Genomic DNA, 26998 nt, shown 5'->3' with positions numbered 1-26998 from the left:
TCAGGATCTGAATGTCAGCCAGGGCTCTGCGCCCTTCTGCAAGAGGGCTTCATTGTTGGGTGTGTGAGGCTCTGGAATAAACCACTTGGAGTCCTTGTGTCATGGACACCCTCAGGCAGTGGCCACAAACCACATCTGGGAATTCAGAGGGGAGTCTGCCTGGATGAGGCCAGGTCGAGGGCCACTCCAAGCTCCTGATCCTGCAACATTCTTCGGAAGTGGCTTTCACAGAACACAGAAGATGATGTTGCGTGGTGCTCTGTTTGATTCAAAGGGCCCTTCCAGATGTGCAATTAAAAGCCACAACGTTTTCATTTTTAAACACTTCGCTGTCTCTGAGCTGCTTTCCACAAGGAGTGCTGATCCCACAGCCTCTCCTACCCGGGACACCACCAGCAGCGCTGGCAAAGTGGCTTAAAGGCCCTGCTCCTCTTGGACGGTGCCATAAAAGACATGGGTACAAGTGAAATCACCACGTCACTTCGGAACTCGACTGGAACACTGAAAAGGCAGACCTGAGGCGGTGCTCTCCCTACTCACCTCTACCACACCCCAGAGTAAGTTGTAGATATTCGGAGAATCCTTAGAACCAGAAGGAAACCCCAAGTTCATACCTCACATAACAATTTCTTGCTGCTCTTGACAGATTCTGAGTCACCAAAGTGCTGTGCCGGCAAGGACAATTTGCTGACCAATTTTTTGGCGTGTTTGTTTTATTTTCTGTTCAGCCAGGCACACAGAATTTTCCACCTGACAGTTCCTGTTTCTCACTTAAGTTCTGACACCATCTGTGGGCACTGTGCTCAGCAGGGGGAGGACTCAAGGCCAAGGAGGACGTCCCAGCACCAAACCTCAGTCATCCCATCTGGTTACTGCAAGCTTTTCTCCAGAAGATTCGCCAAAGGTTCTAAGTTTATCTATCAACTAGAAAGTGGTCTGGAGAAAACTAGCGTCTGGGCCTGGATCTACCGGATTCAGAACCTTTACATAATCATTGAGTAAAAACAAGAGATTTTGCTGCAATTCATAGCACAACGGGAAACCAAGGAGCAGGGCTGGACAACAACAGAACAGGAACAGGACTGGAGTCTCTGGGCTGAGAAATGAGCCTCTCCCATTCTCAGCGCGCCCCCGAGCGGCCGTTTGACTAAATCCCGACAGAATGTTCAGAGTTTCTGCAAATAAAGGAAAGACACCCACTGAAAGAGAAAGGCAGGCTCCCGTCCACTGATGCAATCCCTTTCACTCCAACCTCGTCTGCAGATCAGACGCGAGACCAACACCGGACAGGAAGCCCCGGTGAAGCTCAGAAAGGGGTCTGCCCTAAGACACGACTTCATTCTCTCCAACAGGGGCGGCAGCGCCCGGGCTTCCAGGCAGCGGTGCCCCCCGCAGATCCCAGACACACCCTTAACCACTCAACCCCTCGAAAGCTCACATCCTCAACCTGCAGCTCCAGCCGCGTCTGTTTTTCATTATTCCTCTTTCCAACTTCCCAGCGCGATTCTTCAACAGCTATTAAGACAACACGAGCAAGGAGCGAGGCTTAGTTCTTGCTTATTCAACACCCAGCCTGGGGAATATCACCTCAGAAGAAAAGCATGAATGAAGTGCACGTTTCTCAGCCTCTTCTTCCACAAACCTGAAAGTGTGTTCCTCAAAGGACATCTGTAATAACCATCTCCTCTTTAAAACTTTCAACCTACAAAAAAAAAAAAAAAAAAAAAGGCACCTGCCCAGAGTGAATTCTTAACTACTTGCTGCCTATAGGATTTGTTTACTGGAGACAGCTTTAAAAATACAATGTACAATGTTTCAAATTTCCAATCAACCTATAACAGACTTTTTTTTTTAAGCCATAGAAGACAGCTGGAGCAACCCAAACAATGAACCTTAGGTTGAGGGAGTTATTCCAGGTATCCAAATATCTGAGAATTTCAGAAGCTAAACCCTCTGATCGGCTCCTCATTTTTTTCCCACAGAACTGTCCCTGCACAGATTGAAAAGAAAAACACCAATATCAACCAACCACTTCATTCAACAGTTCGTATTGCTTTCTTTCCCCTCTGGTCATTCTTTAAGTTTATGAGCAACCCCGGGGCCCCAAAACACCCCCAAAAGCGCACACGAGGAGTACCATAATGAGTTCCTGACTTTGGCCCCAAATCGATTAAAATACATCTGATATGCTTCAAATCAAAGAACCATGTTAATTTTCTACCACACACCACACAAAATCTTTGCGAGTCAGTCACTTTGAACCCAACCCTCTGGCCACAAGCAGTGTGGATTTCAAGGGCCTGTTCCCCAAGCCAAGTTGGGAACGAGGCAAAGACCCTGCGCTAGGCGCTAGCCACTCCAAATGGGGCCGGGACCCCCGCAGGGCTTCGGCTGTCACAAAGAGCAGGGCGACCGGCCAGTCCCCTGGAGCAATTCAGTAGCCGGGAAACCAGGACCTGAAAAGCAGTGGGGTCTGCGGGGACTCAGCATCTGTGTGGTTACGCCTGCCCTGGGCGTTTCAGTCTTCCCAGAAGCGGGAGGCAAACTGTCAGAGCCCTCAGGCAGGCAGCCGCCTTTACTTTTGCTCCCTAAGGGGCAGGAGTCCACCCTCCCTTGCAGCTACAGCAGCACCAGGGTGATGGGGAGTAGGAGTGGGAGGGTGGAGGGTCGCCTTCGCCTGGAGGGCACCGCTGGGGGAGCGGGGGGCGCCGCTCTCCGCCCAGGACGTGGGGCTGCTCAGAGTCAGAGCAACAAGGCATTCCAGGGCATTCCAGGGCTCGGTCTGAATGCGTGCCCGCGAGGGAGACCTCCACCGTCCCAACGTTGCAAAGTGTTTGCAAATCATAAACACTACTTTGCTGCTGGGAGAAAAACCCCCAAAATATGCGCAGACAGGATGTAACAAGTGTTTCGAGAGAGACACGCCTGAGTCACGGGGAGCTGGGGAGAGAGTGAGGCGTCTGTCTGGGGGTTCCAGAGAAGCCCCCTCGCGGGCAGGCGAGTCTCAGTGCCCCCGCGCCCCGCGCCCCGCGCCCCGCCCCCCGCGCCCCGCGCCCCGCGCCCCGCGCCCTCGGTCCGCAGCCGCCGCGGGCCCTCGCCCCGGGGAGGGGGCTCCCCCACTCACCACTCGGCCCGAAAACCTCTCGGTGGCCCTCTTGACTTTGCCGTAGGTGCCTTTGCCCAGGGTCTCCTGCAGCTCGTAGCGGTGCTTCAAGTTGTGCTTGTGGTGATGCCGCTTCACCCCGTGCGGCTTCCTGGGCTCCGGGGCCGCCGCCGCCGCCGCCGCCGCCGCCCCCGCCACCCCCTCCGGGGGAGAGCCCGGAGCCCCCGGCCGCAAGTCGGGGCCGTCCCGGGCCGCGGGAGCAGCGGCCCCCTCCATGTCGGAAGGCAGGGCGAGCCGGGCTGGAGAGGGCAGGACCGGGCACAGCGTCCGCGGGGTCGGGATCCCAGCCGAGGAAGCCGGCGCGCTCAAGGTCGCCCCCGCAGCATCGGGGAGGCGGCCCGACCCCGCTCGGGCTGCGGCGCGGTCACTGGCGGCGGCGGCGACTGCACATCTGGCGCCCCCGGGCGCGCACGGTCCGCGCACCGCCCCCCGGCCGCGGCGAGCTGCGGCGCGTCGGGCGAGGTGGCGGCGGTGGCAGGGGAGGCGGCGGGGTTTGCAGGAGGGAGGGGAGAGGGGTGGCTCCGAGAGCGGGAGGGGGAGTGTTATGTGGGGCGCCGCACCCCCGACCCCTCCCCGGGAGGACGCGCAGACGGGGCGGGGGCGGGGGCGGCGCGCGCGGCGGGTCCCGAGGGAGGGGAGGGGAGGGGAGGGGAGCGGAGCGGAGCGGAGCGGGGGGCGGCCGAGCCGGGGCTTCCCCACCTCCCCGCGCCACCCGGGACCCGGGGCCACCCGAGCCGGGGGGGAGGTGGCGCGTGGCGACTCGCCCTTTGTGCGGCGCGGCGTAGGCCGCGGCGGCGGCCGGGGGGCTTTGTCCTCGCTCGGCCGGGACCCGCGCCGGGGCGCTTCCAGGCCCGGGCGCCCCTCCCCGGACTCGCCCGCCGCGGCTACCGCGGGCCCGCCGCCCGCTCCCGCTCCCGCGCCCGCGCCCGCGCCCGCGCCCGCTCCCGCCGCTCGGCCTCCCTGCCTGCTGGCGCCCGGGCGGCGGCGGCTGCTCGCCGAGCCCCGGGGCGGGGGAAGCGGGCGCGCTCCGAGCCAGACGCAGCCGGGGCCTGCTCGCGACCCGGCCGGGGGCGCCACGGGCCCGCGCGCCCCTTCATTTTGTTTCAGGTGTCGCCGCGGCCGCCAGGCCGGAGACGGCGGAGAGCGGGGGGAGGGGAGCGGGCGGGGTGTCGGGTTACAGGGTGAGTCACGGCCCCTCCGCCGCAGTGCGCCCCCCCGCCCCGCCGGGCCGGCACCCCGCCCCCGAGGCCCCCTGCGCCGGCAGGGGCGGCCGCGCGCCGTGGAGGACCCCGAGAGGGGCGCCGCGACCCCGGCCGCGGAGGGGCGGAGGCGGGAGGAAGGGAGGCCCGGAGGCCGCGCCCGGGGCCCGCCGCGGGACGCTCAGCGCTGCGCCACCCGCCGGGACTCCGGCCGCCTGGGAGGGGAGGTCAGCCGGGGCCGGGCCGGAGCTGGGCGCGTGGGTGCTGGGACGGAGCCGGGGCCCCGGGCCCGCCGCGGCTGCCTTCGGAGGGGGGCGAACCGGGGACCTCAGAGGGGGAGGGCCGGGAGCCTCCTGAGCAAAAGGAGGCCTCTCGGGCCCCTTGGGCCTTGAGAGTTTTCCTTGAACTGAACGGGCCGGACCCTGGCGATGGTAACAGCGACTGCGCCCCACAAGTAGACGGTCGGGCAGGAAGGCGTCCGACAGGGGAAGCTGCCCCCCTCCCCCAAGCTGCAAGGCAAGAGAAAAAGAGGCCTTGGGGAATTTTTTTTGTAATGGTGCCGTACAGCAGACCCGGATAGGAAGAGTGAGGTATGAAGAATGTATGGTACGTTGTACACATCGCCTAGTTGTTCTTTACTTTTTCACCAGTGCACCCCTCTCGACCTTCCTCTGCAGCTCTCGGGTCTATGCCTTCTGCATTCCTGCTGTCTTCACTCCTGTCTCCCCTGATCACCTTACCCTGGACCCCTGCAACAGCCGGTCCTGCCCCGGAGCCCGCTCCCTGCTGCCAGAGAAATGGCCAAACACATCACCATACCCGTGCCCACGCCGTCTGTGGGTGTCCAAACTTATCCTCTAGGGATGCTGACATAAGCCCCCTCTGCCCCTTCCTGCCTTCCCCAAGAGCCACTGGTTATTGCATAATACCAAGACAAAGGCCCTGTCTCTTTAATTCCTGTGCTGTCCTCCACAATTGCAGGGCCTCCCTGCCCCCATCCTGAAAGTATGTTCTGTTTTATACAAAGTCTGTAGACATTGTGCATGTGAGTTAAAGAGTCAGAGTGAGCAAAGTGCAGGGTGATCCCCAGTGGATGGCTGTGTGACCCTGGTCAAATGACTTAACCTCTCAGAGCTTCTGTTTCCCCTTCTTAAAATATGGGATCTGTTTCACAGGTAAACAGACTGTATCTGTAGTGCTAATTGAAACCGTTCACCAAATATTTCCTGGTTCTTAACCTCCTGAGGGATGTGCTAGGCATCCACCACCCTATAGGACTCACTTAGGCCAATGGAATGAGACCAGAAGCGATATGCATTGTTTTCACACAGAAACTTTTAAGGGCCAATGGGCAAATCTGTGTGTCTTCTCAATCCCAAAAGTTCCATCTTGGCAATCTCATATTGACAACTATGGAAGTGCACTGAGAGAGCCTACCCCAGGCACTGTGGCTCTCTATAGATGGCAGAGCAGGCCCAGCTAGCCTGCTTTAGAAAACTAGTGCGAGCAAATTTTAAACTTGTGTTGTATTAAACCAGTGAGGTTTGGAGGTTGTTTGTTACAACAGCATAATGTAGTTTATTCTGGCTAACAGTGTTGCTCCCAAATGCCTGGACTTAATTGGTATTTGGTGAATGAATAGCCCTACCATAATCTGATACTATTTTATGATAGTAAACCCTCCTCTGTAGGATGGCTCTTATATTCCTTATTTTTAATTAAGGACACTTTACCCGAAAGAATAAGTAATTTGCCTGAGATTGCACAGGTCATAAATAGCAAGGCCAGGACTTAAACCCTACCTGTGCAGTTCCAAAGCTCTTGCTCTTCCTCTTCTACATATGCCATGCTACCTCTCCTTAAATGGGAAAGATGGAAACACCCAGTACAATGCCTGGCATACAGTCATACCCAAGCACTGGAAGTTCCTCTCCAGACTGAATTCCTATAGCAGTCATAATTTGAGCCACACTTCAGCACAATGTCATCATGCATTGTGCTCAAGTGTTTTCACATAGATAAAGCATTTCCTCCAACAAGAGCCCAGGCTGCCTGATTAAGAGCTTGAGATCTGGAGTCAAACTGCCTGAGTTCAAACCCCTGTTCTGCCACTAGTAACTGACCATCTGGCCAGCTCTTTTCCCTCTCTATGCCTCCATTCTTTCATCTTCACAATGGTGGTGGCCATCACATAGGTGGTATTGGGGTGCTAGCAATAATATGCATGTGGGCTCATGTGAGGATTAAGGAGTATAATATATGCACTCAATAAATCATGGCTATTAATATCATACTTGTTTTTATTATACTTATTCTTCATCTTGCATGACTCGTCCTGGCATTGAGGCAATTAGAAGCAGTTTAATCATATTACTTACTTGATTAAACTCTGATTTCTGGCTTCACTCTCATTACATGACAGAGGTAATAACATATGAAGTTGGAAGCATGACTTCCACACTGCCCTACAACTTATATTTACATAAGACTCATTACTTGTTCTTTATTACACTTTTTTTTTCAAAGCAATTTAAAAGAAAGTGTGCTTGCTTTCTTGAGAAATATTTGTTCAGAAAACGTAGTAATACCAGTATCATTTATCCACCATCTACTGTCTGCCAGGACTTTTATATGTATTACCTCTAATCATCATAAAACTGTGAGGTGGACGTTATGATCCCCAATTGGCTGTGAAGAACAGGGAGCCTCCAGGAGGTTAAGATGCCTATGACCAGGCAGTACCTGCCCCGGTCAGAATTTGAACCCAGTTCTTCGACTCAGGTTTTGCTCCCACCCCTATTCTAAACTGCCCAACATCCCAGTTCATATCGATGAATGCCTATGCTTTGGTTGGCATTCATCTTCTATTTTTAGACGAGGTTTTGGAAAGTTACCTAAGAGTGTGACTTTTTATTTTTACTTATTTATTTATTTTTAGCGAGAGAGAGCATGTACACATGCGAGTGGTGGTTGGGGAACGGGAGAGAGAGAGAGAATCTTTAGCAGAGCACAGAGCCTGATGCAGGATTTGATCCCATGACCCTGAGATCATGACGTGAGCTGAAAACCAAGAGTCAGATGCTTAACCGACTGAGCCACCCAGGATTGTGACATTTCCTGCATGAGGATGTTGTCTGGTAGGCACCATACACTAACGAACAACCTGAGAAGGTATGTCTTCTTCACTGTGGCAGAAGACTGCTAGCTGACCACCAAACAGTCATGTGTGTCCTCCCACAGGGGAGCTGAGAGACAGCTGTTCAGCTGGGGATATACCTCCTAGCCTCCCTTGCATCTGAGCCTGGCCACGTGAATAGTTCTCTCCAGTGGAATATGAGCCAAGTGATTTCACTTCTTCCTAGGCCGAGGTGTTAAGAAAATGCCTGGTTGGGAGCTGAAGACTCCAAGTACCAGAGGATGGCAGAGTCACTAGACAAAAGAAGCCTGTGTCCTTGAATCACTATAAGGAATAAAGCCACCCTCAAAGCAGGACATTGGACTGATACATGTGTGAGAAATAACCTTCTATTAAGTCCCTGAAATTAGAGGGTTTATTTGTTACAACAGGTAGTCGTGCCCTAACTAATACACACGCTTACACTAAGTCTGTATTCATACAGCAAAAGCCAAACGGAAGACCATAACAACCATCTGAAGAGTTGAAACCCAAAATGCCACTTTTATGTTTTCTGTCTACTTGCCTACTCCAGGAGAAAGCAGATTATTTTGGGACTGAATTTTTCTTTTAGTTTTTCCTGGATTACATATACCAGAGATCAAATAAGGGCAATATCCAACAGCCATAAAACAGTAAGACAAATTGCCTCACTCCACAGTATCTCCTATTTTCCTACTATACACCAGGCATCTGTGGTTGAGGGTACACCGGGATGTGACAGGTACGATCTCATCTTTCTGAGCTCCCAACCTGTGGGTAACAAAAACAATTTACAGGTTCAGCTGTACTCAACCAACTACTGGCCACCACACTTGTGGGGAGAACTCAGGCTATTTGAATGTGAAATGTGAATGTGACTCACAAGTCAAAACAGAAAGCTCTATTTCTTCCCCTGCTGAGCAGCTAGAGAAACTGTAAGAAGGGTGGTTAAGAGCTTCATCTCCAGAATCAAAACCAACTCGGGGGAATCCCTGGGTGGCTCAGCGGTTTAGCACCTGCCTTTGGCCCAGGGCGCGATTCTGGAGTCCCAGGATTGGGTCCCACGTCAGGCTCCCTGCATGGAGCCTGCTTCCCCCTCCTCCTGTGTCTCTGCCTCTCTCTCTCTCTCTCTCTCTCTCTACATTTATCAAAAATAAATAAATAAATCTTAAAAAAAAAAAAAAAAAACTCGGTTCAAATCCTGGCTCTACCATTTTCCAAGGTGTGTAATCTGGGGCAACTTGGTCTTGGTGTCTCCGTTGTCTCAACCTTTCAGAGGAGGACACTAATAATGCCCAGCTCAAAAGGTTTTTGTTAAGAATTGATTGAGTTAATGCAATAAAAAGCACTAAGGACAGCATGAGATGGTGGTAGCACCCAATAAGTGTCAGCTGTTCATATGATTTGCCACCTTCCCTATTATACATTATATTCTATTTCGTGCACAAAAGAGGACAAGAGAAGGCCAGGCACAGAATCATAAATAGAAGCAGTTACTCTTACAAGGGTTCCACTGAAATAATCCAGACCGAGTGTTCACTGGCAACATTTCTCATCCGTTCGGTGATTGAGAGGACAGAGGACCCCACTGGAAAGGAAGAACATCAGTGCGGGCATCCACCTTAATAAGGAGACAACCAACAGGGCAAGACAGGCTGTCCGGCCTCTGCTGTTGCCCCCAGGGGTGCCACCTCAGGCAGGTGCCTTCATCTCTTTGTGGAATGAGATTACCAGGCGAGATGACCTCTGAGGACCCTCGGTGCTGACAACTCTCAATTGGGCAGCCCCGATGGCGAAGCGGTTTAGCTCGCAGTTTAGCGCCGCCTGCAGCCCAGGGCGTGATCCTGGAGACCCAGGATCAAGTCCCAGGTCAGGCTCTCTGCATGGAGCCTGCTTCTCCCTCTGCCTGTGTCTCTGCCTCTCTCTGTGTGTTTGTCTCTATGAATAAATAAATAAAATCTTTTAAAAAAATGAAGATTGCAGTTTCACACTCCTTGCATATTCCCTCTTCTCCCTCCTTTGCATATGTGTGCAGACGATGGAGCAAGCAGACAACTGCTGGGAGTTCCATTTGCTTCGTTTTCTCTCTCCTGAACATTGCATTGAAAAATAAAACCCCTTCTCCCTGAGGGGATAAAACAGTGGGGATTCATTGGAAGGTTCCCTTCTGGAGAAAAGAAACTGAAATGTGATAAATTCCCCATCCGCAGTAGAAGCACTGGCAGGACTCCAGAAGGGGGAAGCAACACCTTGCCACCCTGGAAAGGGTGGCTGCCGGAATGTCGGAATGTTGAGAGTAAATATGTCACATGCTGGGGTGGTGTGGGGGGAGAATAACTCTAATTGGCCACAATGGAAGAGACATTGGGTTTCTTTGAGGTTAAATGAGGGGTTCCAGGCAAGGAGTGAAGGGATATAAAGAGCTCATTTCTACATTTCTCTCCCTGGATGGGCAAATGCACTCACCCATGATAGCTAAGTGCCCACCATGGGCCCAGGACAATTCTAGGTCCTGGGGATACAGTAGAACAAAAACAAAGCCTCTGCCTTCATTACGTTTACAGATAAACAATGAGCCATGGACAAATCAATGTATTGCCTATTGGGTGGTGGTAAGGTCTACTAGAATAAGTCAAGAAAAAGAGGCAGAAAATGATGAGGGTGGTAAAGAGAAGATTTCTGACAAGGTGACATTTGAGCAGAAGCCCTAAGGAAGCGAGCGTGTGTACGATGTGGATATCTGAGGGATAATACGGATATCTGGGGGAAGAGCCTCCCTGGCATAGAGCTTCATGAGGGCAAAGGCTCTGAGGCAGGAATATCCTTGGCCAGTTCATGAAACAGTGAGGAGGTCATTGTGAGCCGAGTGAAATAGGGGAGAGTAGTAGGCATTGAGGCCAGAGTCCCCAGGACCAGATCCTGGAGGCTCTATGGAATGCTGAAAGAACTCTGGGTTTTATACTGAGTCAGGCAGGAAGCCATTGGTCGATTCTGATTAGAACAATGACATAATCAGACTTGGATTTGAAAAGTCTCCCTCCAGCCATTGTATTAAAAATAGACTTGGAGAGGGAGGGAAGTGATGGGGGCAGCGGGCTCTGAAAAAGGCTAAGGAAATTCTACTGATTCCTAGGATTCTATTGATCTGCAGCCTTCAGGACGAAGACCAAACTCCTTAGCCTGGTGCTCAGAGAAGCATCACAGGGTAATGAGAGCATTGGCCTTGGCATCAAAAAGACCCGGATTAGGATCCTGGCCTAGCGCTCACCAGCTGTGTGATGTGTCTAAGTTGCTGGAGCTCTCTGACCTCAGTGTGTTCTCTTTCCACCTTGTCCTGGATGGTATCACCTGCGTGTCAGCCCCACAAGGACAGGGACTCTGTCTTATTTCTTGCTATATACTCAACCCCCAGAGCAATGCCGAGCACATGGGAGGCACTCAACAAATATGGGTGGAGTCAGCCAATGAGCTAATGTAGGAAAGAGTATCTGACACAGTGGCTGGTGCACAGGTGCCCATAAAATGTCCCTTTATCTTGCTGACAAATGCTCATTGCCCTTTCCCCATGTGGTCTGACCCGAATGGTACTCTCCTTATTTGGATCCGCACCACCTCCTCCCACCAAGCACCATGTTTGGTCCAGGGGCACCTCTGTCTCATGCTGCTCCACCTTTGCACATGCTGTGCCCAATGCCTGAGGTGCCTCCTTTCCTGTCCTCCAGATAACAAACTTCTACTCATTTTGGAGACCTAGCTGAAGACATCACCTCCCTTCTGATCCCATGCTAGACAGAACTAAAGGCTCAGTTCTCTGTCCCCAGGGCACTCAGTCCCTGAGTCTCTCAGAGCACCTACCTCATAGTATTATAATTATTCCGTTATGTGTTCATCTCTGCCCAGTTGCCTGGGAACTCCAGGATGGTCAGGGCTAGGACAGCACTGTCCAATAGAAATAGAATGTGAGCCACAGATAGCATTTTAACTTTTCTTGCAGCCACATTAAAAAGAAGTTTTATTTTTTTTTTAATTTTATTTATTTATGATAGGCACACAGTGAGAGAGAGAGAGAGAGAGGCAGAGACACAGGCAGAGGGAGAAGCAGGCTCCATGCACCGGGAGCCCGACGTGGGACTCGATCCCAGGTCTCCAGGATCGCGCCCTGGGCCAAAGGCAGGCGCCAAACCGCTGCACCACCCAGGGATCCCCTAAAAAGAAGTTTTAAAAAAGGGAGAGGGAAATTAATCTTATTAATGTATTTTATTTAACCCAATATGCCCAAAATATGATCATTTCAATATGTAATCAATATAAAAGCCCATTGATGAAATATTTTACTTTCTCCCTTCTGGATGAAATCTTTGAAATCCATTCTCATATCTTACACTTACAGTAAACCTCAATTCAGAGCTAAATTTTCAATGGTTTAGCTGAAATATAGCCTAGCAAAACAGTAAAGTTGTATTTCACAGATAAATAGTTTACACAGATCTTGTTTTTTTTTACAGCTCCTGTTTTTTAACTTAAATTTTAGTTAATTGCATAAAATTAAATTTTTAGTTCCCCATTACACAGCTCCATTTCAAGGGCCCATAGCCATATGTGACTAGGGGATGCTGTTCCCAACAGTATAGATATAGATCTTATTCTTTATTCTAATAGAAGTATAGATGTGGATTATGATATATAAACCCTAAAAGAATGGATGATGGATGGATGGATGGATGGATGGACGGCTGAATCTTACTAACTTAATACCATCCCTAGTTCACCTTCTTATTTCTTACTCTGGAAATGCAGAACCCAGGAAAAAGAGAATGAACCTAAGGGAAAAGTGAATTCATAAAAATCTTCCTTAGGCCCAGTTTTTCCAATTTACCTCATGGAACAAACTTTAAAGGCATGAAGTTCTACTCTCTGATCCATGCAGCTCAGACTCAGCATATTCAACTCTTTGCTTAGATGTCAGAGCAAAGGGAGGTCTTTTCTGGCCATCCTGTTTAAAATTGCAGCCCATCCTCTCCTCCTCCATCCCAACACTAATGCTCCTTACCCCCCTTTACCTGTTTTATTCTTCACCATGGCATTTACCAGAATGTAATATATTACATGATCTGCTTCTTTGTTGTGTTTTTCTGGATACAGCGGGGATTTTTATCTATGTGATTCTCCCATAAATCCCCAGTACCTGGCAAATAATAGGTGTTCAATAATCATGCATGGAATGAATAAATGGCTAGATGAATGATTTGAGCTCCAGTTATTTCATCTGCTAGCTCTGTAAGTAATTAAAGATTAAACCATAGTTCCTTCATCTGTAAAACAGCTGTGTCGTAATATTTACCTTACAGAGTTAGTCTGATTTGATCCTACAGAGTTAATGCTCATCTTCCAGGACTAAGATTATGTTTCTGAAGCATTTAGCATAGTAGCTACATTGGCACTTACAAAATGTAGCTGTTATTATTCTGTTTAAATAATAATATTAGATTCATTCTATCAGATCTATAACAAACTGTGTAAAGCAATTACAATTTTCCAAGTAATTCTGTCCAAAAAAAAAAAAAAAAACTAGGTTAGGAAAAAATAGTCCTGGGATCTAGATTGCCTACTCGATTGCCTATATTTACCTGTCCTGTTTGTATTTATATTGCTAACCATGGGATACAGGTCCCTCAGCCCTGCCCTGCCAAGACCCAGGGTTGCTCCATGTCAGGCCCGCAGCCACAGTTTACTGTCACCAGGGACTTAGGCTCTAAAAGCAGGCACGAGAGGCAGGGCATTCCACGCGAGTCACTAGACTGCCTCTGACGGCAGAAGCTCTTGCCCCACCTGCTCTGGAACAGACACCCAGGCCTTAGATGGCCCAGAACCTGGCAGCTGGGCCCCAGTGAAGCCAGGCTGCCCAGGCAGCCAGCTGGTGAGAGATGCATTAGCTGCCTTCCTGGCAGAGGAGCCACAAGCCCTAAATTCCTTTCAAGTGCCTGCTTCTCCTGCTCCCTCTCTGGCCTCATCCTTTGAAATCCTTAATTTAACAGGCACATTTCCAATCTGCCCTTCCCTTCATGACGCTCTGCATCCACCTGTCCATTCACGGTATTTGAGCATCCAGGACAATGTAGTCCTTGTGACTGGGCTGAGGATAAAGGGTAACATAAGATGGTCCTCTGTCCTCGGGGCGTGTCTAATACTCCCCACTGATGTGGTGCTTTACAGTTTACAAACATTAGCACACGGGTGGTCTCTTTTAAATCTCATAATGATATTTTACTTGGGATTAGATATTTTTATCCCCCCCCCCACACACACACACATACACACACACACATTTTACTGGATGTACTAAGAGATGGAGTACCTTGCTCAAGGTCTCACAGTTCATAAACGAGGAGCCAGGACTCAAACTCAGGTCTTTTGCTTTCACCACAGGTAGCATCCAAGCAACATCACATATCACAAACAACAGTTCTATAAGAGTCACAAAAAGCTACTAAAATATAAAGGTCATTTAATTATATATTTAATGGCCCCCAAAAGAAATTGCTACACACGGGGAGGAGAGAGACCGGCTCCCTTCCCCAGCATGACAGAAAGGAACACCAGGAATTTGGAGGATGGGGAGCCTCACCAGCTCTGTCTGACCCTTGCTCCTCTGATGCGAGTGCCCCACTCTGTATTCCTGAAACTTCTGACCTCAGAACCCCAACTGCCCAAATTAACATGGTGTGGACAAATGCTGCACAAGTATGAACCACACCTCTTTCCCCCCAAGAGAACCATTTCTGGTGTCTGTATCTTTATTCCTGAGGTTTTCTCAGAAACATCCAGGTAGCTTTATGAGGGGGGAAAAATCTTCCCACAGCACCACCAAGTGGCTGAGTCTCTCTGTCCATGAAAAACTCCATCAGAGTCTTGACACAACATATCTAGGATGGAGAAAAAGAACTTGGCAAAACCAGCGCGGCGTTGAGAAATTCAGCGGGGATCCAAGAGGCATGGATGCTCTCACGACAGGAAGAAGGCAAGCAGTCAAAGCTCTTCATCAAGAAGCAATCTGGCAGAAATGCATAGACCAGTATGGCTGCAAGTGGCCAACCATTCCCTTTTTATAGATGGGAAAACTAAGGCCCAAAGAAGTTCATGCTCTTACAGGGTGACATAAGGGCGATGATGTCCTCTGTGCAAAGTTAATTACCTGAATGGTCTTATTTCATCCATATGAGTCTAAGAGAGAGATATTACTGCACCCAGGTTCACAGATAAACATAGAACTGGGCCAGCACACTTATGGTCCACTGCCTGATTTTGTGCCTTACACAAGCTAAGAACGGTTTTTATATTTTTTAGCAGTTGGAAAATCAAATAAGAACAATATTTTATGATATCTGAAAATTATATGAAATTCAGATTTCAGTGCTATAAATAGTTATTGGAACACAGCCCCGCCCATTTACCCATGGACATCTATGGCTGCTCCAAGCTATAAGAACAGAACTGAGTGTTTTGACAGAGACCATATGACTGTCAAAGCCTAAAAATATTTATTGCCCGGTACTTTAAAAAAATTACCAGCTCCTGGGATAGAGATTCAAAGAACTTGAGGAACCCAAGGAGAATTGATATGATGGGGGGAAAAAAATAGAAGATTAATTTAGAGGATCAGGTCTGTCACTGACTGTGTTGTGATCTGCAGAATGGAAGTTAATAATAAAAGTCCCTTTAGGGTTTGTTGTGTGCATGAGCTAAAAAGCTAGATGCAAAAACTCTCTGCACAGCAAAATGCTCCACATTTGTGTCCATTGTTGTATATGAAATTAGAGCCAGTTTATGGTCCCGATCTTCCAACTCCTTGTCCTGTACACTCTTTGTTATATCACATAGTCTCTCTGAGCCTTGGTTTCCCCCATCTATTAAATGGGCATAATGATACCTTTCATCGTATGGACATGGTCAAAATGGAAAAAAAAAAAAGCATGTTTGTGAAAGCCACTCATAAAATTCTTTGTATTTTATTTCTCACAGGGTCTCTTCTATCTCCTGTTTATAATGAAACAGAATGCCATGACTTTTCAGCATCCAGATTAGAGTACTGTGAGCCAAAATGAAGAGCCAGGAAAAGGACAGGGTGAGGAAATCCAGCCTGGCCTCAGCTTGGCCTCCTGCCCTTTTCAAAAGAGCAGCCACCTCAGTGTTCTTTTGAAAGGGCAGCTGATTAGATTCTCAGCACCTTTGTTATGGTGGGAGGGCATTCAGAAAAATTAATGTGTCCTTGTGGTGTTTCCACCCTGCAGTCCTCTCCAGCTGTACATTCTGCTCCTCGCTTCTGGCCTTCTTGGGCTACCAGCAGGCTTTCTCATCAGCTGCTGTACCAGCTGCTCAGAGCAGGTGCTGAGGGGACTCTGGCCCAAAAGACCAGTTCCCAACATGGACAGACTAGACCATGGCAGCCACCTGGGTAGTTGGGGAAGGGAAGCAGGATCTGCTGAGGCAGGAGATGGTGCCCAGTGCACTCCATCCACACCTGGCCCCAGCAAGAATACAGCAACCGTCCAGAGTTTGGGCCCCCAAGACCTTCACCTAAAATATCCCAGCAGCTCTCACCAAATTACTTGGGTCATAGGCCCACCTGCTGACTCTGATTTCCATCTGACTGTGGCTCCTTACCATCAGCTGCATCTGTCTCAAACAGGCCCAGCCAAGGCAGAAGGGAATAAAGCAGAGAGAAAGTCCAATACAGGAGAGGTCATGTATATTGAGAATGAAAGCCCCAGGGTCAGATATGGGTCACATCCCAGGCCCCTCCATTGCTAGCTGTGTGACCCTGGGCAAACTGCTTAACTTCTCTGAGCCTCAGTCTCCTCTGTATCTACAAAGTTGAAATAATACCTAACAAATGTAATTTAAAGAGGAATATATTAAAGTGTGCCTTATGTTCTGGCACATAATAAGGGCTCCAATCAAGGAGAGTATTGTCATGTTTGACTGCTGTGGCCTAGTTTCTCCTGAGGCATCCTGGTAGCCCTGTGTCCCTCAGGTCAGGACTGCAATGAATCACTTGGTAAATGTGAATGAATGAACTAACAAGAAGAAAGTAGTACGCCTCATTCTGTCTTTCCGGCAACATCCAGGAGAGATGTGCTATTGCATTAGTGTGTCCAATTTACAGATGAACAATGTGGGGCCCAGGAGCCCACATCATCCATAGAAATACGGCCCCTTGAAAAATGGCAGTGATGGCCAGCACATGGGAGACCTGGTCCTCTGAGGGTGTCTTCCTGGATTCCTGTTAAGTTACATACATACACTCCTTTGCGATAAAGGGCCTAATTAGTACCTTGATGTCCAGCATGGTACCTGTCAGAGCGGCTCACCTGTAGGAATGGATGTCCTCTCACACCTCAGCAGCTGCCTCAGCCATCACTGGGGGGCTGGACCCAGTGTAAGAGTTCTCTTGAGAGCATGATCCGGACCCCTGGCCACAGACCTTCAGGGTTACCTAAGACAGTGGGGAAGGGGTGTGGAGGCGCCGCATTGTCCCTGCAGGGCCAACAAGTGCAGTCTAACTGGAAATGCTGGGTTCCTGGGAGTGAGTGTGGAGCTCCTCTCCTGTGATTGGTTGCCCTGAGGCGTTGCTGTCCACACTCATGCTCTGATTAGCTATATGCAAATTAGCAAACTTGAATATGTTGATTAGCTGTGCTCCCCGGCCCTGCTTTCTCCCCCACCCCCACCCCACCTCTCTGTCCTGTATATATATATATCCCTGAGGATACACTAAGATGCTGCTGCTGGGAAGATACTGGTTCTTGCTGGGAGGAAGCAGCCCTCACATTATGACGTTGGATCTAGAACTGGGACTTCCAATTAAAAGCATATATACCCGTACACTCTACACTCCCACCCCGGAGGTGTTAAATAAGTATTCTCTTCCCTGGTTTGATTTGCTCCCCTCTCCCTGCCCCGACCATGTGGCTTGTTCCCCTCCTTTGTACTCCCATACCACCACTGCCCTTTTCATGTTGTGGAATTATCTGTTTATCTATATTTGTTCTTCTCCCTAGCTGTGAGCTCTTCAAAGGCAGGACCTTTCTTTCTGTCTTTTTTCGTTTTGCAAATTTTTAATTTAAATTCTAGTTAGTTAACATGCAGTGTAATATTGGTTTCAGGAGTAGAATTCAGTGATTTATCACTTACATAACAACACCCAGTGCTCATCACAACAAGTACATCACCTATCTAGCCCATCCTTCCTCCAACAGACCCTTATAGGGTGATGTGTGGAAGTGTTGAATCACTATATTGTACACCTGAAACTAACATAACACTTTATGTTATCTAACTGGAATCAAAATAAAAACTTAAAAATAAAAAAAAGAACACAGGTTGTTTCTATTCTTTTTCTTTACCATTCTTACCTATTGGCTTTTCTTAATTATTACTTACCACAATGTCTGCCATGGGTCCAGACATCACATTCTCATACTACTGCTTTTAAAAGAAGTAAGAAGGGGTAGGGTGAGGAGTCAGCTGGGGCAAAGGGGAAGCTCCCTTCATGTCTTCTGTCCCTTTATGAGATGAAAATATTTCCCAGCACAACCCATCAATCAACACTTGGCCCCATATTTATACTTAGCTGCAAAGCGGGCAAGGGAAGCAAATACCTGCCATATTCAGGCTCTCATTGGGAAGGAGAGAAGGAGAATGGAGGTTGGAGATGGTTGGAGGGAGGCAACCAACAAAGGTTCTCAGAGACTTGATTTCCTTTAGACATCAAAATTCAGTTGGAGTTCAACCCAAGGAATCAGATGGTTAACTTTAAGGAGGGACTATAAATTCTAATAACCACTTGAACACTATAGTAGTGTAGTAGTACAGAGCAGCTTAGTATTAAGGACTTGGTGTACATTATCTGATCTTCTTAACACCCTTGAGTGACCTTGAGGCCACTAGTATTAACCGCATTTTTATCTTTGACAAAACTGAGGCCCAGAAAGTTTAAATTACTCACAAATTAATCACAATTTGTGTGATTGTATAAGTCACACAAAAAATTAATGATGAATTCCTGACTCAGAAGTTAAGCCTCCTCATCTCAACAGTGGACTACAAATAACTCATAAGAAGGTTTTCCTGTCATGGTTCGTATTGTTACATTATACTTTACAGTTTACAGACCTTTCCTACAGACCAGGTCATTTGATCCTCGGAACAACTTGTCAAAGTAAGAAATATTACAGTGTGGGAAGATGTTTAGTTGCTCCACACCATTCTACTCCTCTTTCTTTGTAGTGGTGGAACTGGGTACATGGCACTCCAGAATAAAGACAGTATTTTCTAGTCTTCTCTGCAGCCCAGTAGGCCATGTAAGTTCCAGAGAATGTGTTGTGAGCAAAAGAGCAAGGGGTAGCTTTGAGGTCATGCTTTCAGAGAGAATGGAATCTTACTCCTTCCACCATCTTGAAGGTGAATCTGATGATAAGCCATAATGACCACATGGAGGGTGAAACTCTATAGGAGGTAGACACCAAATCACAGCAGCCCAGCCAACTAATACTGCAGCTGTGATCTCTCTGCCCTGTACTGCTTAGCATTGAACTGTTGCATGAGAAATATCTATCTTCTTTCTATTTCTTTTAAGCACTGCTATTGAGGTCTCTGAAACAAGTGAATGTGTGTTCTGAAATATTCCCTAGATGAATTTTGATATAACTATCTTGCTTAGAGCAATGTGCTTGACCTCCCACTTCACCCAAAAGTATGATCTCCCTAATTGTGTTTATGCTCAATGACCCTGATTTCATGGCCATAGGAGTGGACAATAAACCCAAGACAGGCCAATCAAAGTCTCTCTTCTAGTTAGCTGAAATGAGTGCTAAGTTATTCTAGATCAGCCTGGACTGATTACTTGAATACAGAAGAGGTAAACTCAAGAGCTATAGGGTATCCCTCTTCCACATGTTAAATGGACCAAAACACAAAAAATCAGTCTGTAGAAAACGAATGAAGCAGATGGACAGAAATAAGCTGTATGGTCCCAGATGAATTCCACACTCCTAGTCCTAATCTCCTCCTAAGGCCCAGCTCTATTTCTTTCTCAAGTTCTATAAAGCATCTCTAGATCCTTACAATAATCCCTTCTTTTGCTTCCATAGTTCAAATGGGTTTTTGTTACTTGCCAACAGAATTCTTTTTTTTTTAAGATTTTATTTATTCATGAGAGACAGAGAGAGAGAGTCAGAGACATAGGCAGAAAAGCAGGTTCCATGCAGGGAGCCCGATATGGGACTCAATCCCAGGGCTCCAGGATCATGCTCTGAGCCAAAGGCAGACACTTCAACCACTGAGCCACTCAGGCGTCCCACTCGCCAACAGAATTCTAAAAAATGCCATGAGAACTGGGGCACCTGGGTGGCTCTGTCAGTTAAGCATCTGACTATTGATTGTGGCTCAAGTCATGATCTCAGGGCCCTGGGATCAAGTCCCACGTCAGGCACTGCACTCAGCAGGGAGTCTGCTTGAGGATTTTCTCTCTCTCCCTCTTCCTCTGCCCCTCTGGTAGTTTGTGCTTTCCTTCTCTCTCTCAAATAAATAAATAAATAAATAAATAAATAAACAAATAAATAAATCCTAAAAAAAGAAAGAATGCCATGAGACCAGTAACATTAAGCAAATGGTAGACCAGAGAGTCACACTTACCTTCTCTAACTCTGTGTCCAGTGGTCTTCCCACAGCAAATCTATTTCATAGCATGACTTGGAAATCTGCTTTCACCTCTCCCTTTTCTTTTCTAATGGACACATCCAGGTAAGACAGGGTAAGTTCTGATCTGGACATGCCCCCCACCCAAGTTCCCCCACTACTTAAAGTAGGAGCTAGGTCTCAGCCCTCTCCCTGTTTTCAGAGGCTCAAATGCATTTTAGGACCTTTTGTAATTATTCAGACAGATGAATTAAAGCTCAAATTCTACTCACATCGCTGTCCTAAATAATCCTTCAATAACTCCCATTTCCTGCAGTCTAACCCCAAAGACCTTGACTGCTGAGGCCTATCCTCCTTGGGCTGCCCCTTGCCTGCTCTTCCAGCCTTGAATCCTATTGTGTTGCTCCAGCATTCCTGGACTCCTCGGCTTCTTATCCCTGCTCATGTTCTTCTTCCTATTTAGTGATGGAGGGACATTGGCCAATTACGTACTTTTAGTAATCAGCTTTTCCCGCAGTAACAAAGAACCCCCAAAATTTCAGGTTCTTACAACAAGACGTTTATTTCTCATGTCTGGGCTTACCTGTCTTCTGTGACTCTCCTGGGACCCACTGAGCTCAACCCCAGGCCACAGGCCAGGTGCAAGTCTGTCCCACGTGGCTTCTCATCAGAGGACCCAGGCTGAAGACGTACAAGGGGGACATTGGTCTCAGGACAGAAGCAGATGCTCAGGAGGCTAAGCCAAACAGGAGCACGTTTCAAGCCTCAGATCAGCTGTGATAGACACCACCCTGCTCCATTCTGTTGGCCAGGGCAAGTCACACCGGGAGCAAACATCCATGAGGCAGGAGTGTAGGCTCCTCCCATGGAGAAGTAGAGGGACAGTGAATATCTGATTGATAAAGATACCACTGTGATACACTCCCCAGGGTGGAACTTAACGCCTACAAAAGGTGAGTAAGCCCGTCTACTAGTGGAGCAAAGGAGCAGGACCACCACACCAGCCTCGAGTCCAAGCTGAGGTTTCCAGTTCTGACTTCTGGTTTCAGTTCAGGTCATGATCTCAGGGTCCTGGGATTGAACCATGCATTGGACTCCTTGCTTAGCAGGGAGTCTGAACAGCTTCCCTGCTGTGAAATTCATCTCCTCTCCATCTGATTGCTGGGTTCACTCTCGGTTGGTGCATGATGCAAGGGGGAGAATTGAGCAGGCACTCAGCAAGTCCCCAACACCGGGAATGCTCCTACTTCTCCCAGGCCCCCATGTGACTAACACCTACTAATTATGAAAAATAGTTAATATTCATAGCTCATATTCATATAATGCTTATTATGTGCTTGTCACTGTTACAAGTGCTTTTCAAACATTAGTCATTTAGAACTCATGCAAACGCTATGAGATAGGCACTACTTTTAACATCCACATATTAAAGATGAGGGAACTGAGGCATAGAGAGGTTAAGTGACTTACCCAAAGTCACACAGCTAGATCAGCACTGGATTTCAACTTGGGCAAATGGCTGGAAACCATGACCTTCACCACTCCACTTTACTGCCTCCAGCCCCACTACACCCCCACTCACTCCCAGGCTGGATGAGGGGAGCCTTTCTTATTGGTGTTTGCAACACCCCACACGAACTTCTATCATCACACTGACCATGTTGTATTAGAATGACCTGTTATGAGTCTGACTTCTCTCTTGGCTCTGAGGTTCTCGAGGGCAAGAATGATATCTTACTCTCACTTCTATATTCTTCACCTAATAAGATGCTTCTGTGTATTTATTCAACATTTCCTGAGCATGACTAATGGCAAGCACTGTGCTGAGTGCTATTTCTCCCATTCATATGGTAGCCCAGATGATAGCAAACTCTAAGTAGCAAATAGTTAGAATGGTAGATTGTTTACAAAAAAAAAAAAAAATGCCTACAATCATCCCCCTCCTTACATCTGGGCTGACCTTAAAATTTGCTTTGGCCAATAAAATGCAATTGACCTTGGGAATGGCCACTTGTCCCAAGGTTGGACTGCAAGGGGTCCTGTCTACTTTTATTCTCTTGAGGCCTTGGGCAATTGCCACAAGAGCAAGCCTGGGCTGAGCCAGCCTCTTGGAGGATTGGAGGTCATGTGGAGCAGACATGAGCCAACCCAACTGATGCCATTTTGGACCAGTCAGCCCTCAGGCCATCTTGGAGCTGACCACAGACAGGTAAGCCAACGGCCTGAAGTCCCACCTGCCAAGGAAGTGGAAACCACCAGTCAGTCATGCATAGTCTCATTAGCTAAATAAATGGCCATTATTTTAGCCACTAAGTTTCAGAGTCATTGTTACACAAATAAACTGGCCACTGGTGTGCACAGGATGAATAGTGAAAGGTGTGGTCACTGCACACAGACCCTGTTGAGGATAAAGTGGGGCAATGACCAGACCACTTGCTGCCCTTGTCAGTTAGGTCAGAGACCCCAGCTCTGCCTCTCCCACTTTCCTCTCACTCCAAAGACAGTCACAGGGTCTGTCTGCAAGATGAGAAAGGACCACCGGGGTTCCCAATGGTCTGTGAGAAAGAAGCCCCACAGGAAAACAGGTCTTTCGTTCCAGCCTCCCAGGATTTTAATGCACCAGCTCTCAAACTCTATGAGGAACCCTGCTCTACCAAGAAGTGATTATTGTGTATCCCAGAATTAGAACATCTCAAAGGAATGTTCAATGAATAAAACCAAAGTGCCAGGAAAGCCTCTTATGTAATTCAAAGGGAACGAAGCCAGTCCCCCTGGAAGTGACTCGGATCTTGGAGAGGACACTTATCTGTTTTTCTGGTTAGTGATGAAGGACTCAGCACTTTGTAGAAAGGAATGAGAACTTTGCTGTTCTCTCATAAAGTCCTGGCTCCTCTGCTCCAAAGCTTTTGATTTTTCACCTACTGGGCTCTATCTCAAGAAACTTAGACCCCTCTGAGAGAGTGGAGCTGTCTTGTTTATTAGCTCCTCAATTGCTCTGCTGCATTTATGGAAACCACCAGTCGCTTGAAGATGCATTTCTAGGAGTGTAAGCAGTAGGACAGAGACAAACCTTTCCTACAAATAGACTTTGTTTCTCATTCATTGAAAAAAATCCTAGTATGCTGGCACCATGGGAGGCCCTGGGAGACAACTGGTAAAAAGACACAGGACCTGCCTTCCAGAAAAAGGAGATGGAGAAGGAAGGCAGAAAGGGAGTGAAGCTCCTATAACTACCATGTTCTTTGTTTCTTCAGTCAGTGTTTTTGGTTTGTTTGTTTGAGGCCTTCATGTATTAAGAGCCCAACATTATTGTGCTGGTTAAGGAGGACGAGAGTATTGAGGATATAAAATAAAATGAATAGTGAGTGTGGTCCATAATTATTATAACTTCCTTGGTTTGGTTTTGTTAATTTTTTATAACAAAATATACATAAGATAAATTTACCATTTTAATCATTTTTTAAAGATTTATTTATTTATTTATTTGAGAGAGAGAGCGCATGCACACACAAGAAGGGGAAGGGCAGAAGGAGAGAATCCCAAGCAGACTCCCCACTGAGCACAAAGCTGACTTGGGGCTTCATGCCAGCAATCCTGAAATCATGATTTGAGATGAAACCAAGAAATGGACACTTAACTAACTAGCCACCCAGGTACCCCCCCCCCTTTTTAGTCACTTCTAAGCGTACTGTTCAGTAGCATGAAGTACATTCATGTTGCTGTGCAATCATCATCGCCAGAACTTTTTCATTTTCCTCACCTGAAATTCTGTTCCCATCAAATATGAATTCCCCATTCCCATCCCCGCCCCTACTCTCCACCCCTCCACTGGCCCTTGGCATCCACCATTCTGCTCTCTGCCTCCATGGATTTGAATCCTCTAGGAACCTCATAAACAGGGAACCAAACAATATGTCCTTTTGCTACTGGCTTCTTTCACTTAGCATGATGTCTTCAAGGGTCATCCGTGTTCTAGCTCCTGTCAGAATTCCACTCCTTTCTAAGGCTGAGTAATAGTCCATCATGCACATCTAACACATTTTGTTCAACCATTCATCCATCAGTGGACACTCGGTTGCTTCTACTTTGGGCTACTGTGAATAAGGCTACCCTGTGTCTCGTGTTTCTACTTTCATTTCTTTGGGACACGCACTCAGAAATGGAATGGCTGGATCACATGGTAATTCTGTGTTGAATTTTTTGAGGAGCCACAGTGAGTGCATCACTGTCCATGCCCATCAGCATTGCACAAGGGTTCCCTTGTCTCCACATCCTCACCAATACTGATTTGGGGGCTTTGGGTTTTTTTTTTTAAATGACAGTCGTCCTACTACTGGGTGTGAGGTGATGTCTCATTGTGGTTTTGATGTGCAGGCATCTTTCCAATGATGAGTGATGTTGAGCATCCTCTCACATGCTTATTGGCCTTTTATTTGTATTTCTTTGGAGAAATGTCTATTCAGGGCCCTTGGCTTTATTTTTTGTGACTATATGCTACAACTTTTGTGACCATATGTTTTGAGTCAGGCATTCTAGCAAGCTCCACAGGTATAGTATTATATTGCATTTAGCCTCACTATAAGCAAATTTGGGAATATTATTCCCATTTTCCAGGTGAAGAAACAGGCTCTCTTAAGACCTACAACCTACAAAGTGGCAGAAAGCAATGTGAGGAAGCCTGGCTGACCTCACTGAGCCATACTGTGTTTCTGGCAGTGCAGCAGCAGAGACCTATGGGAAGGCAGGGGCAGGGGCCTAGTGCCCACCTGGCCCTGGGAGAGCTGGTCTTTGTGTTTCACACACTCCCTGTACTCCTTTGTCACACTTCCCTCCTCCCCTTACTTCCTTTCTTTCTTTAGCCTCTCCTCCCTGATTCGGAGCCACTGAATGTCTCCTGCCTGCCAGCCAAGAGCTGAGAAATGCTTAGCACCTCAGTGAGAATAGCTCCCCTCCCAGGAGGATTTTCATTTTCAAAGGCATAAATTAGAAGAAAAGTGCCCCCGAAAGATCTTCTGGAGAGTCACCCTTGAGGACACCTGACTAGGAAAGTGGAATCTAACCTGGGATGACCCAACCAGAGAAGGGGGGATAAGCTGACTCCTGCTAGTTTATGACCCCATAAACTAGCACCTGACCCTTCTTTTCCCACAAGAAGATATGACCCAACTACTCCCTAGGTCGTAATACAACGAATTGTTGGCATAGCTGTGAACTGAGCAACTACAGTGTACCTGGCACTGTTCTAAGCACCTAACACAGATTTGCTCATCTAAGTCTCCCAACCACCACTGGGCCCATTGAGAGATGGGGAAACTGAGCCTCAGAGAGGTGGACCAACCAGCTCCAACTCCCAGAATGGTGAAGTGCTGCAGGCAGCTCTCCAGCTCACGAGCTCTGGTCCAAAACCTGCATTTAGTCTCTACTTCGTACTGCCTGCAGTTGTCTCCTAAGAGAATTTAGAGACAGATATACATGGGTAGGTAGATGGGTAGATAGACAGACAAGGAGCTGGGGAAGGCAGGGAAGAGGCTTCTTCTCCATCGCTGACTTCTACTTAAAAGAGTAGCTCCACCATGGAAATCAGCCTCCTCCAGCTCCTCACCAGCCCCTCCCCCGGAAAGGAAGCTCTTGTTGTGTTTGTTTGCACAACCCACCATCTGATCCATTGTGCTCTTTCTCTGGGAAAGAAAACCCCTGGGCTGACCCCTGTAGGCTGTATCACAGGGTGCCCTTGACCTCCAGCTTTCAGAGGCCCCAGGCAATGGAAGGACCACAGGGGGCCAGGGGGTGCCCTATTGCTGGCAGTTTCTCCAACCTTCTATGGCCATGGATCCTGCTCTGTGGTCCCCTCCATGGCTATAGCTTCTCCAGATCGAATCCTTCTGTTTTCCCAGCATCCTTAGGGGCCCTCATCCTCCAGCTGTTGCTCACCTCGAGGGCCACACACGCATACTTGGTCCTCACCTCTGCCTTGAGGTGAAGTTCTCTTGTGAAGTTCTCTTCTCTTCTTTTAGATCATCCCTGCCAGCTCTACAGACTCTCTCAAGAGGTTCAGAGAGCAGATGGGGAAGGGTGCTGTATCATTGGCCCCTACAAACATGTGCACACACACACATGTACACATGCACACACACCTATACATATACACACTTGTGCACATGCACACACATGTGTACATATGCAATGCACATGCATATATGCACATGTACACGTGTGTGCATACACAATACACATGCACACACAATACACACGTACACATGTGTGTATGTACGTGTGTGCATAAACATAAGTACACACATATGCAGGTGCACACACACATACATACGCGCATGAGTACACACACACACCCTCAAATACTGGGAGAACACAGTCAAAATGCTCACACTGGCTTTCTCTGGGCAGGAGGATTATAGGTGATTGTTTTTGTCTTTTGTTAATGCATTTCTAGATTTTCTATGATATTCACAACTTTAAAATATCTTTAGTATTCTTCCTGTTGTCAAAGAAATGCCAAGCCACAGGTGAAAAGGCAGAGCCAAAGGTGGGGGAGGCAGTTGTGAATATATTTGGAGGTCAGGGCTCTCCTTGTTTCCCCTGAAACCACACCAGGAAGGGGGCCTCCACTGCCTTTGTGAAGACCCCTCCCTGAGACCTCCTGTGGCCATCATGGAGCTCTGAGCCAGCTCTGCTTTATCACCAGGCTACCTTGACACCTTGAGCTTAGGAAAGGCCTGTGGGAGCCCTCCTGTGCCTCTGAAATGACCAGAAGTGTCACCAGCCCTC

The 26998-nt window shown here is 48.1% G+C and overlaps 1 protein-coding gene across 1 annotated transcript in view; it reads right to left on the bottom strand.

Moving 5' to 3' along the window:
- Positions 1–3379, bottom strand: part of NUAK1 (NUAK family kinase 1) — a 71663-nt gene extending 68284 nt beyond the window's left edge. Inside the window, exon 1 of the mRNA XM_041754795.1 lies at positions 3125–3379. Within this exon, the coding sequence (XP_041610729.1) occupies positions 3125–3379 (255 nt within the window). The remainder of the gene's footprint in view (positions 1–3124) is intronic.
- Between the last annotated feature and the right edge of the window lie 23619 nt (positions 3380–26998).

The sequence above is a fragment of the Vulpes lagopus genome, chromosome 5 (assembly GCF_018345385.1).
Source record: "Vulpes lagopus strain Blue_001 chromosome 5, ASM1834538v1, whole genome shotgun sequence".
Taxonomy (NCBI): domain Eukaryota; kingdom Metazoa; phylum Chordata; class Mammalia; order Carnivora; family Canidae; genus Vulpes; species Vulpes lagopus.
Note: the sequence above shows the minus strand (reverse complement) of the source record. Positions and strands in the feature narration are given on the sequence as shown.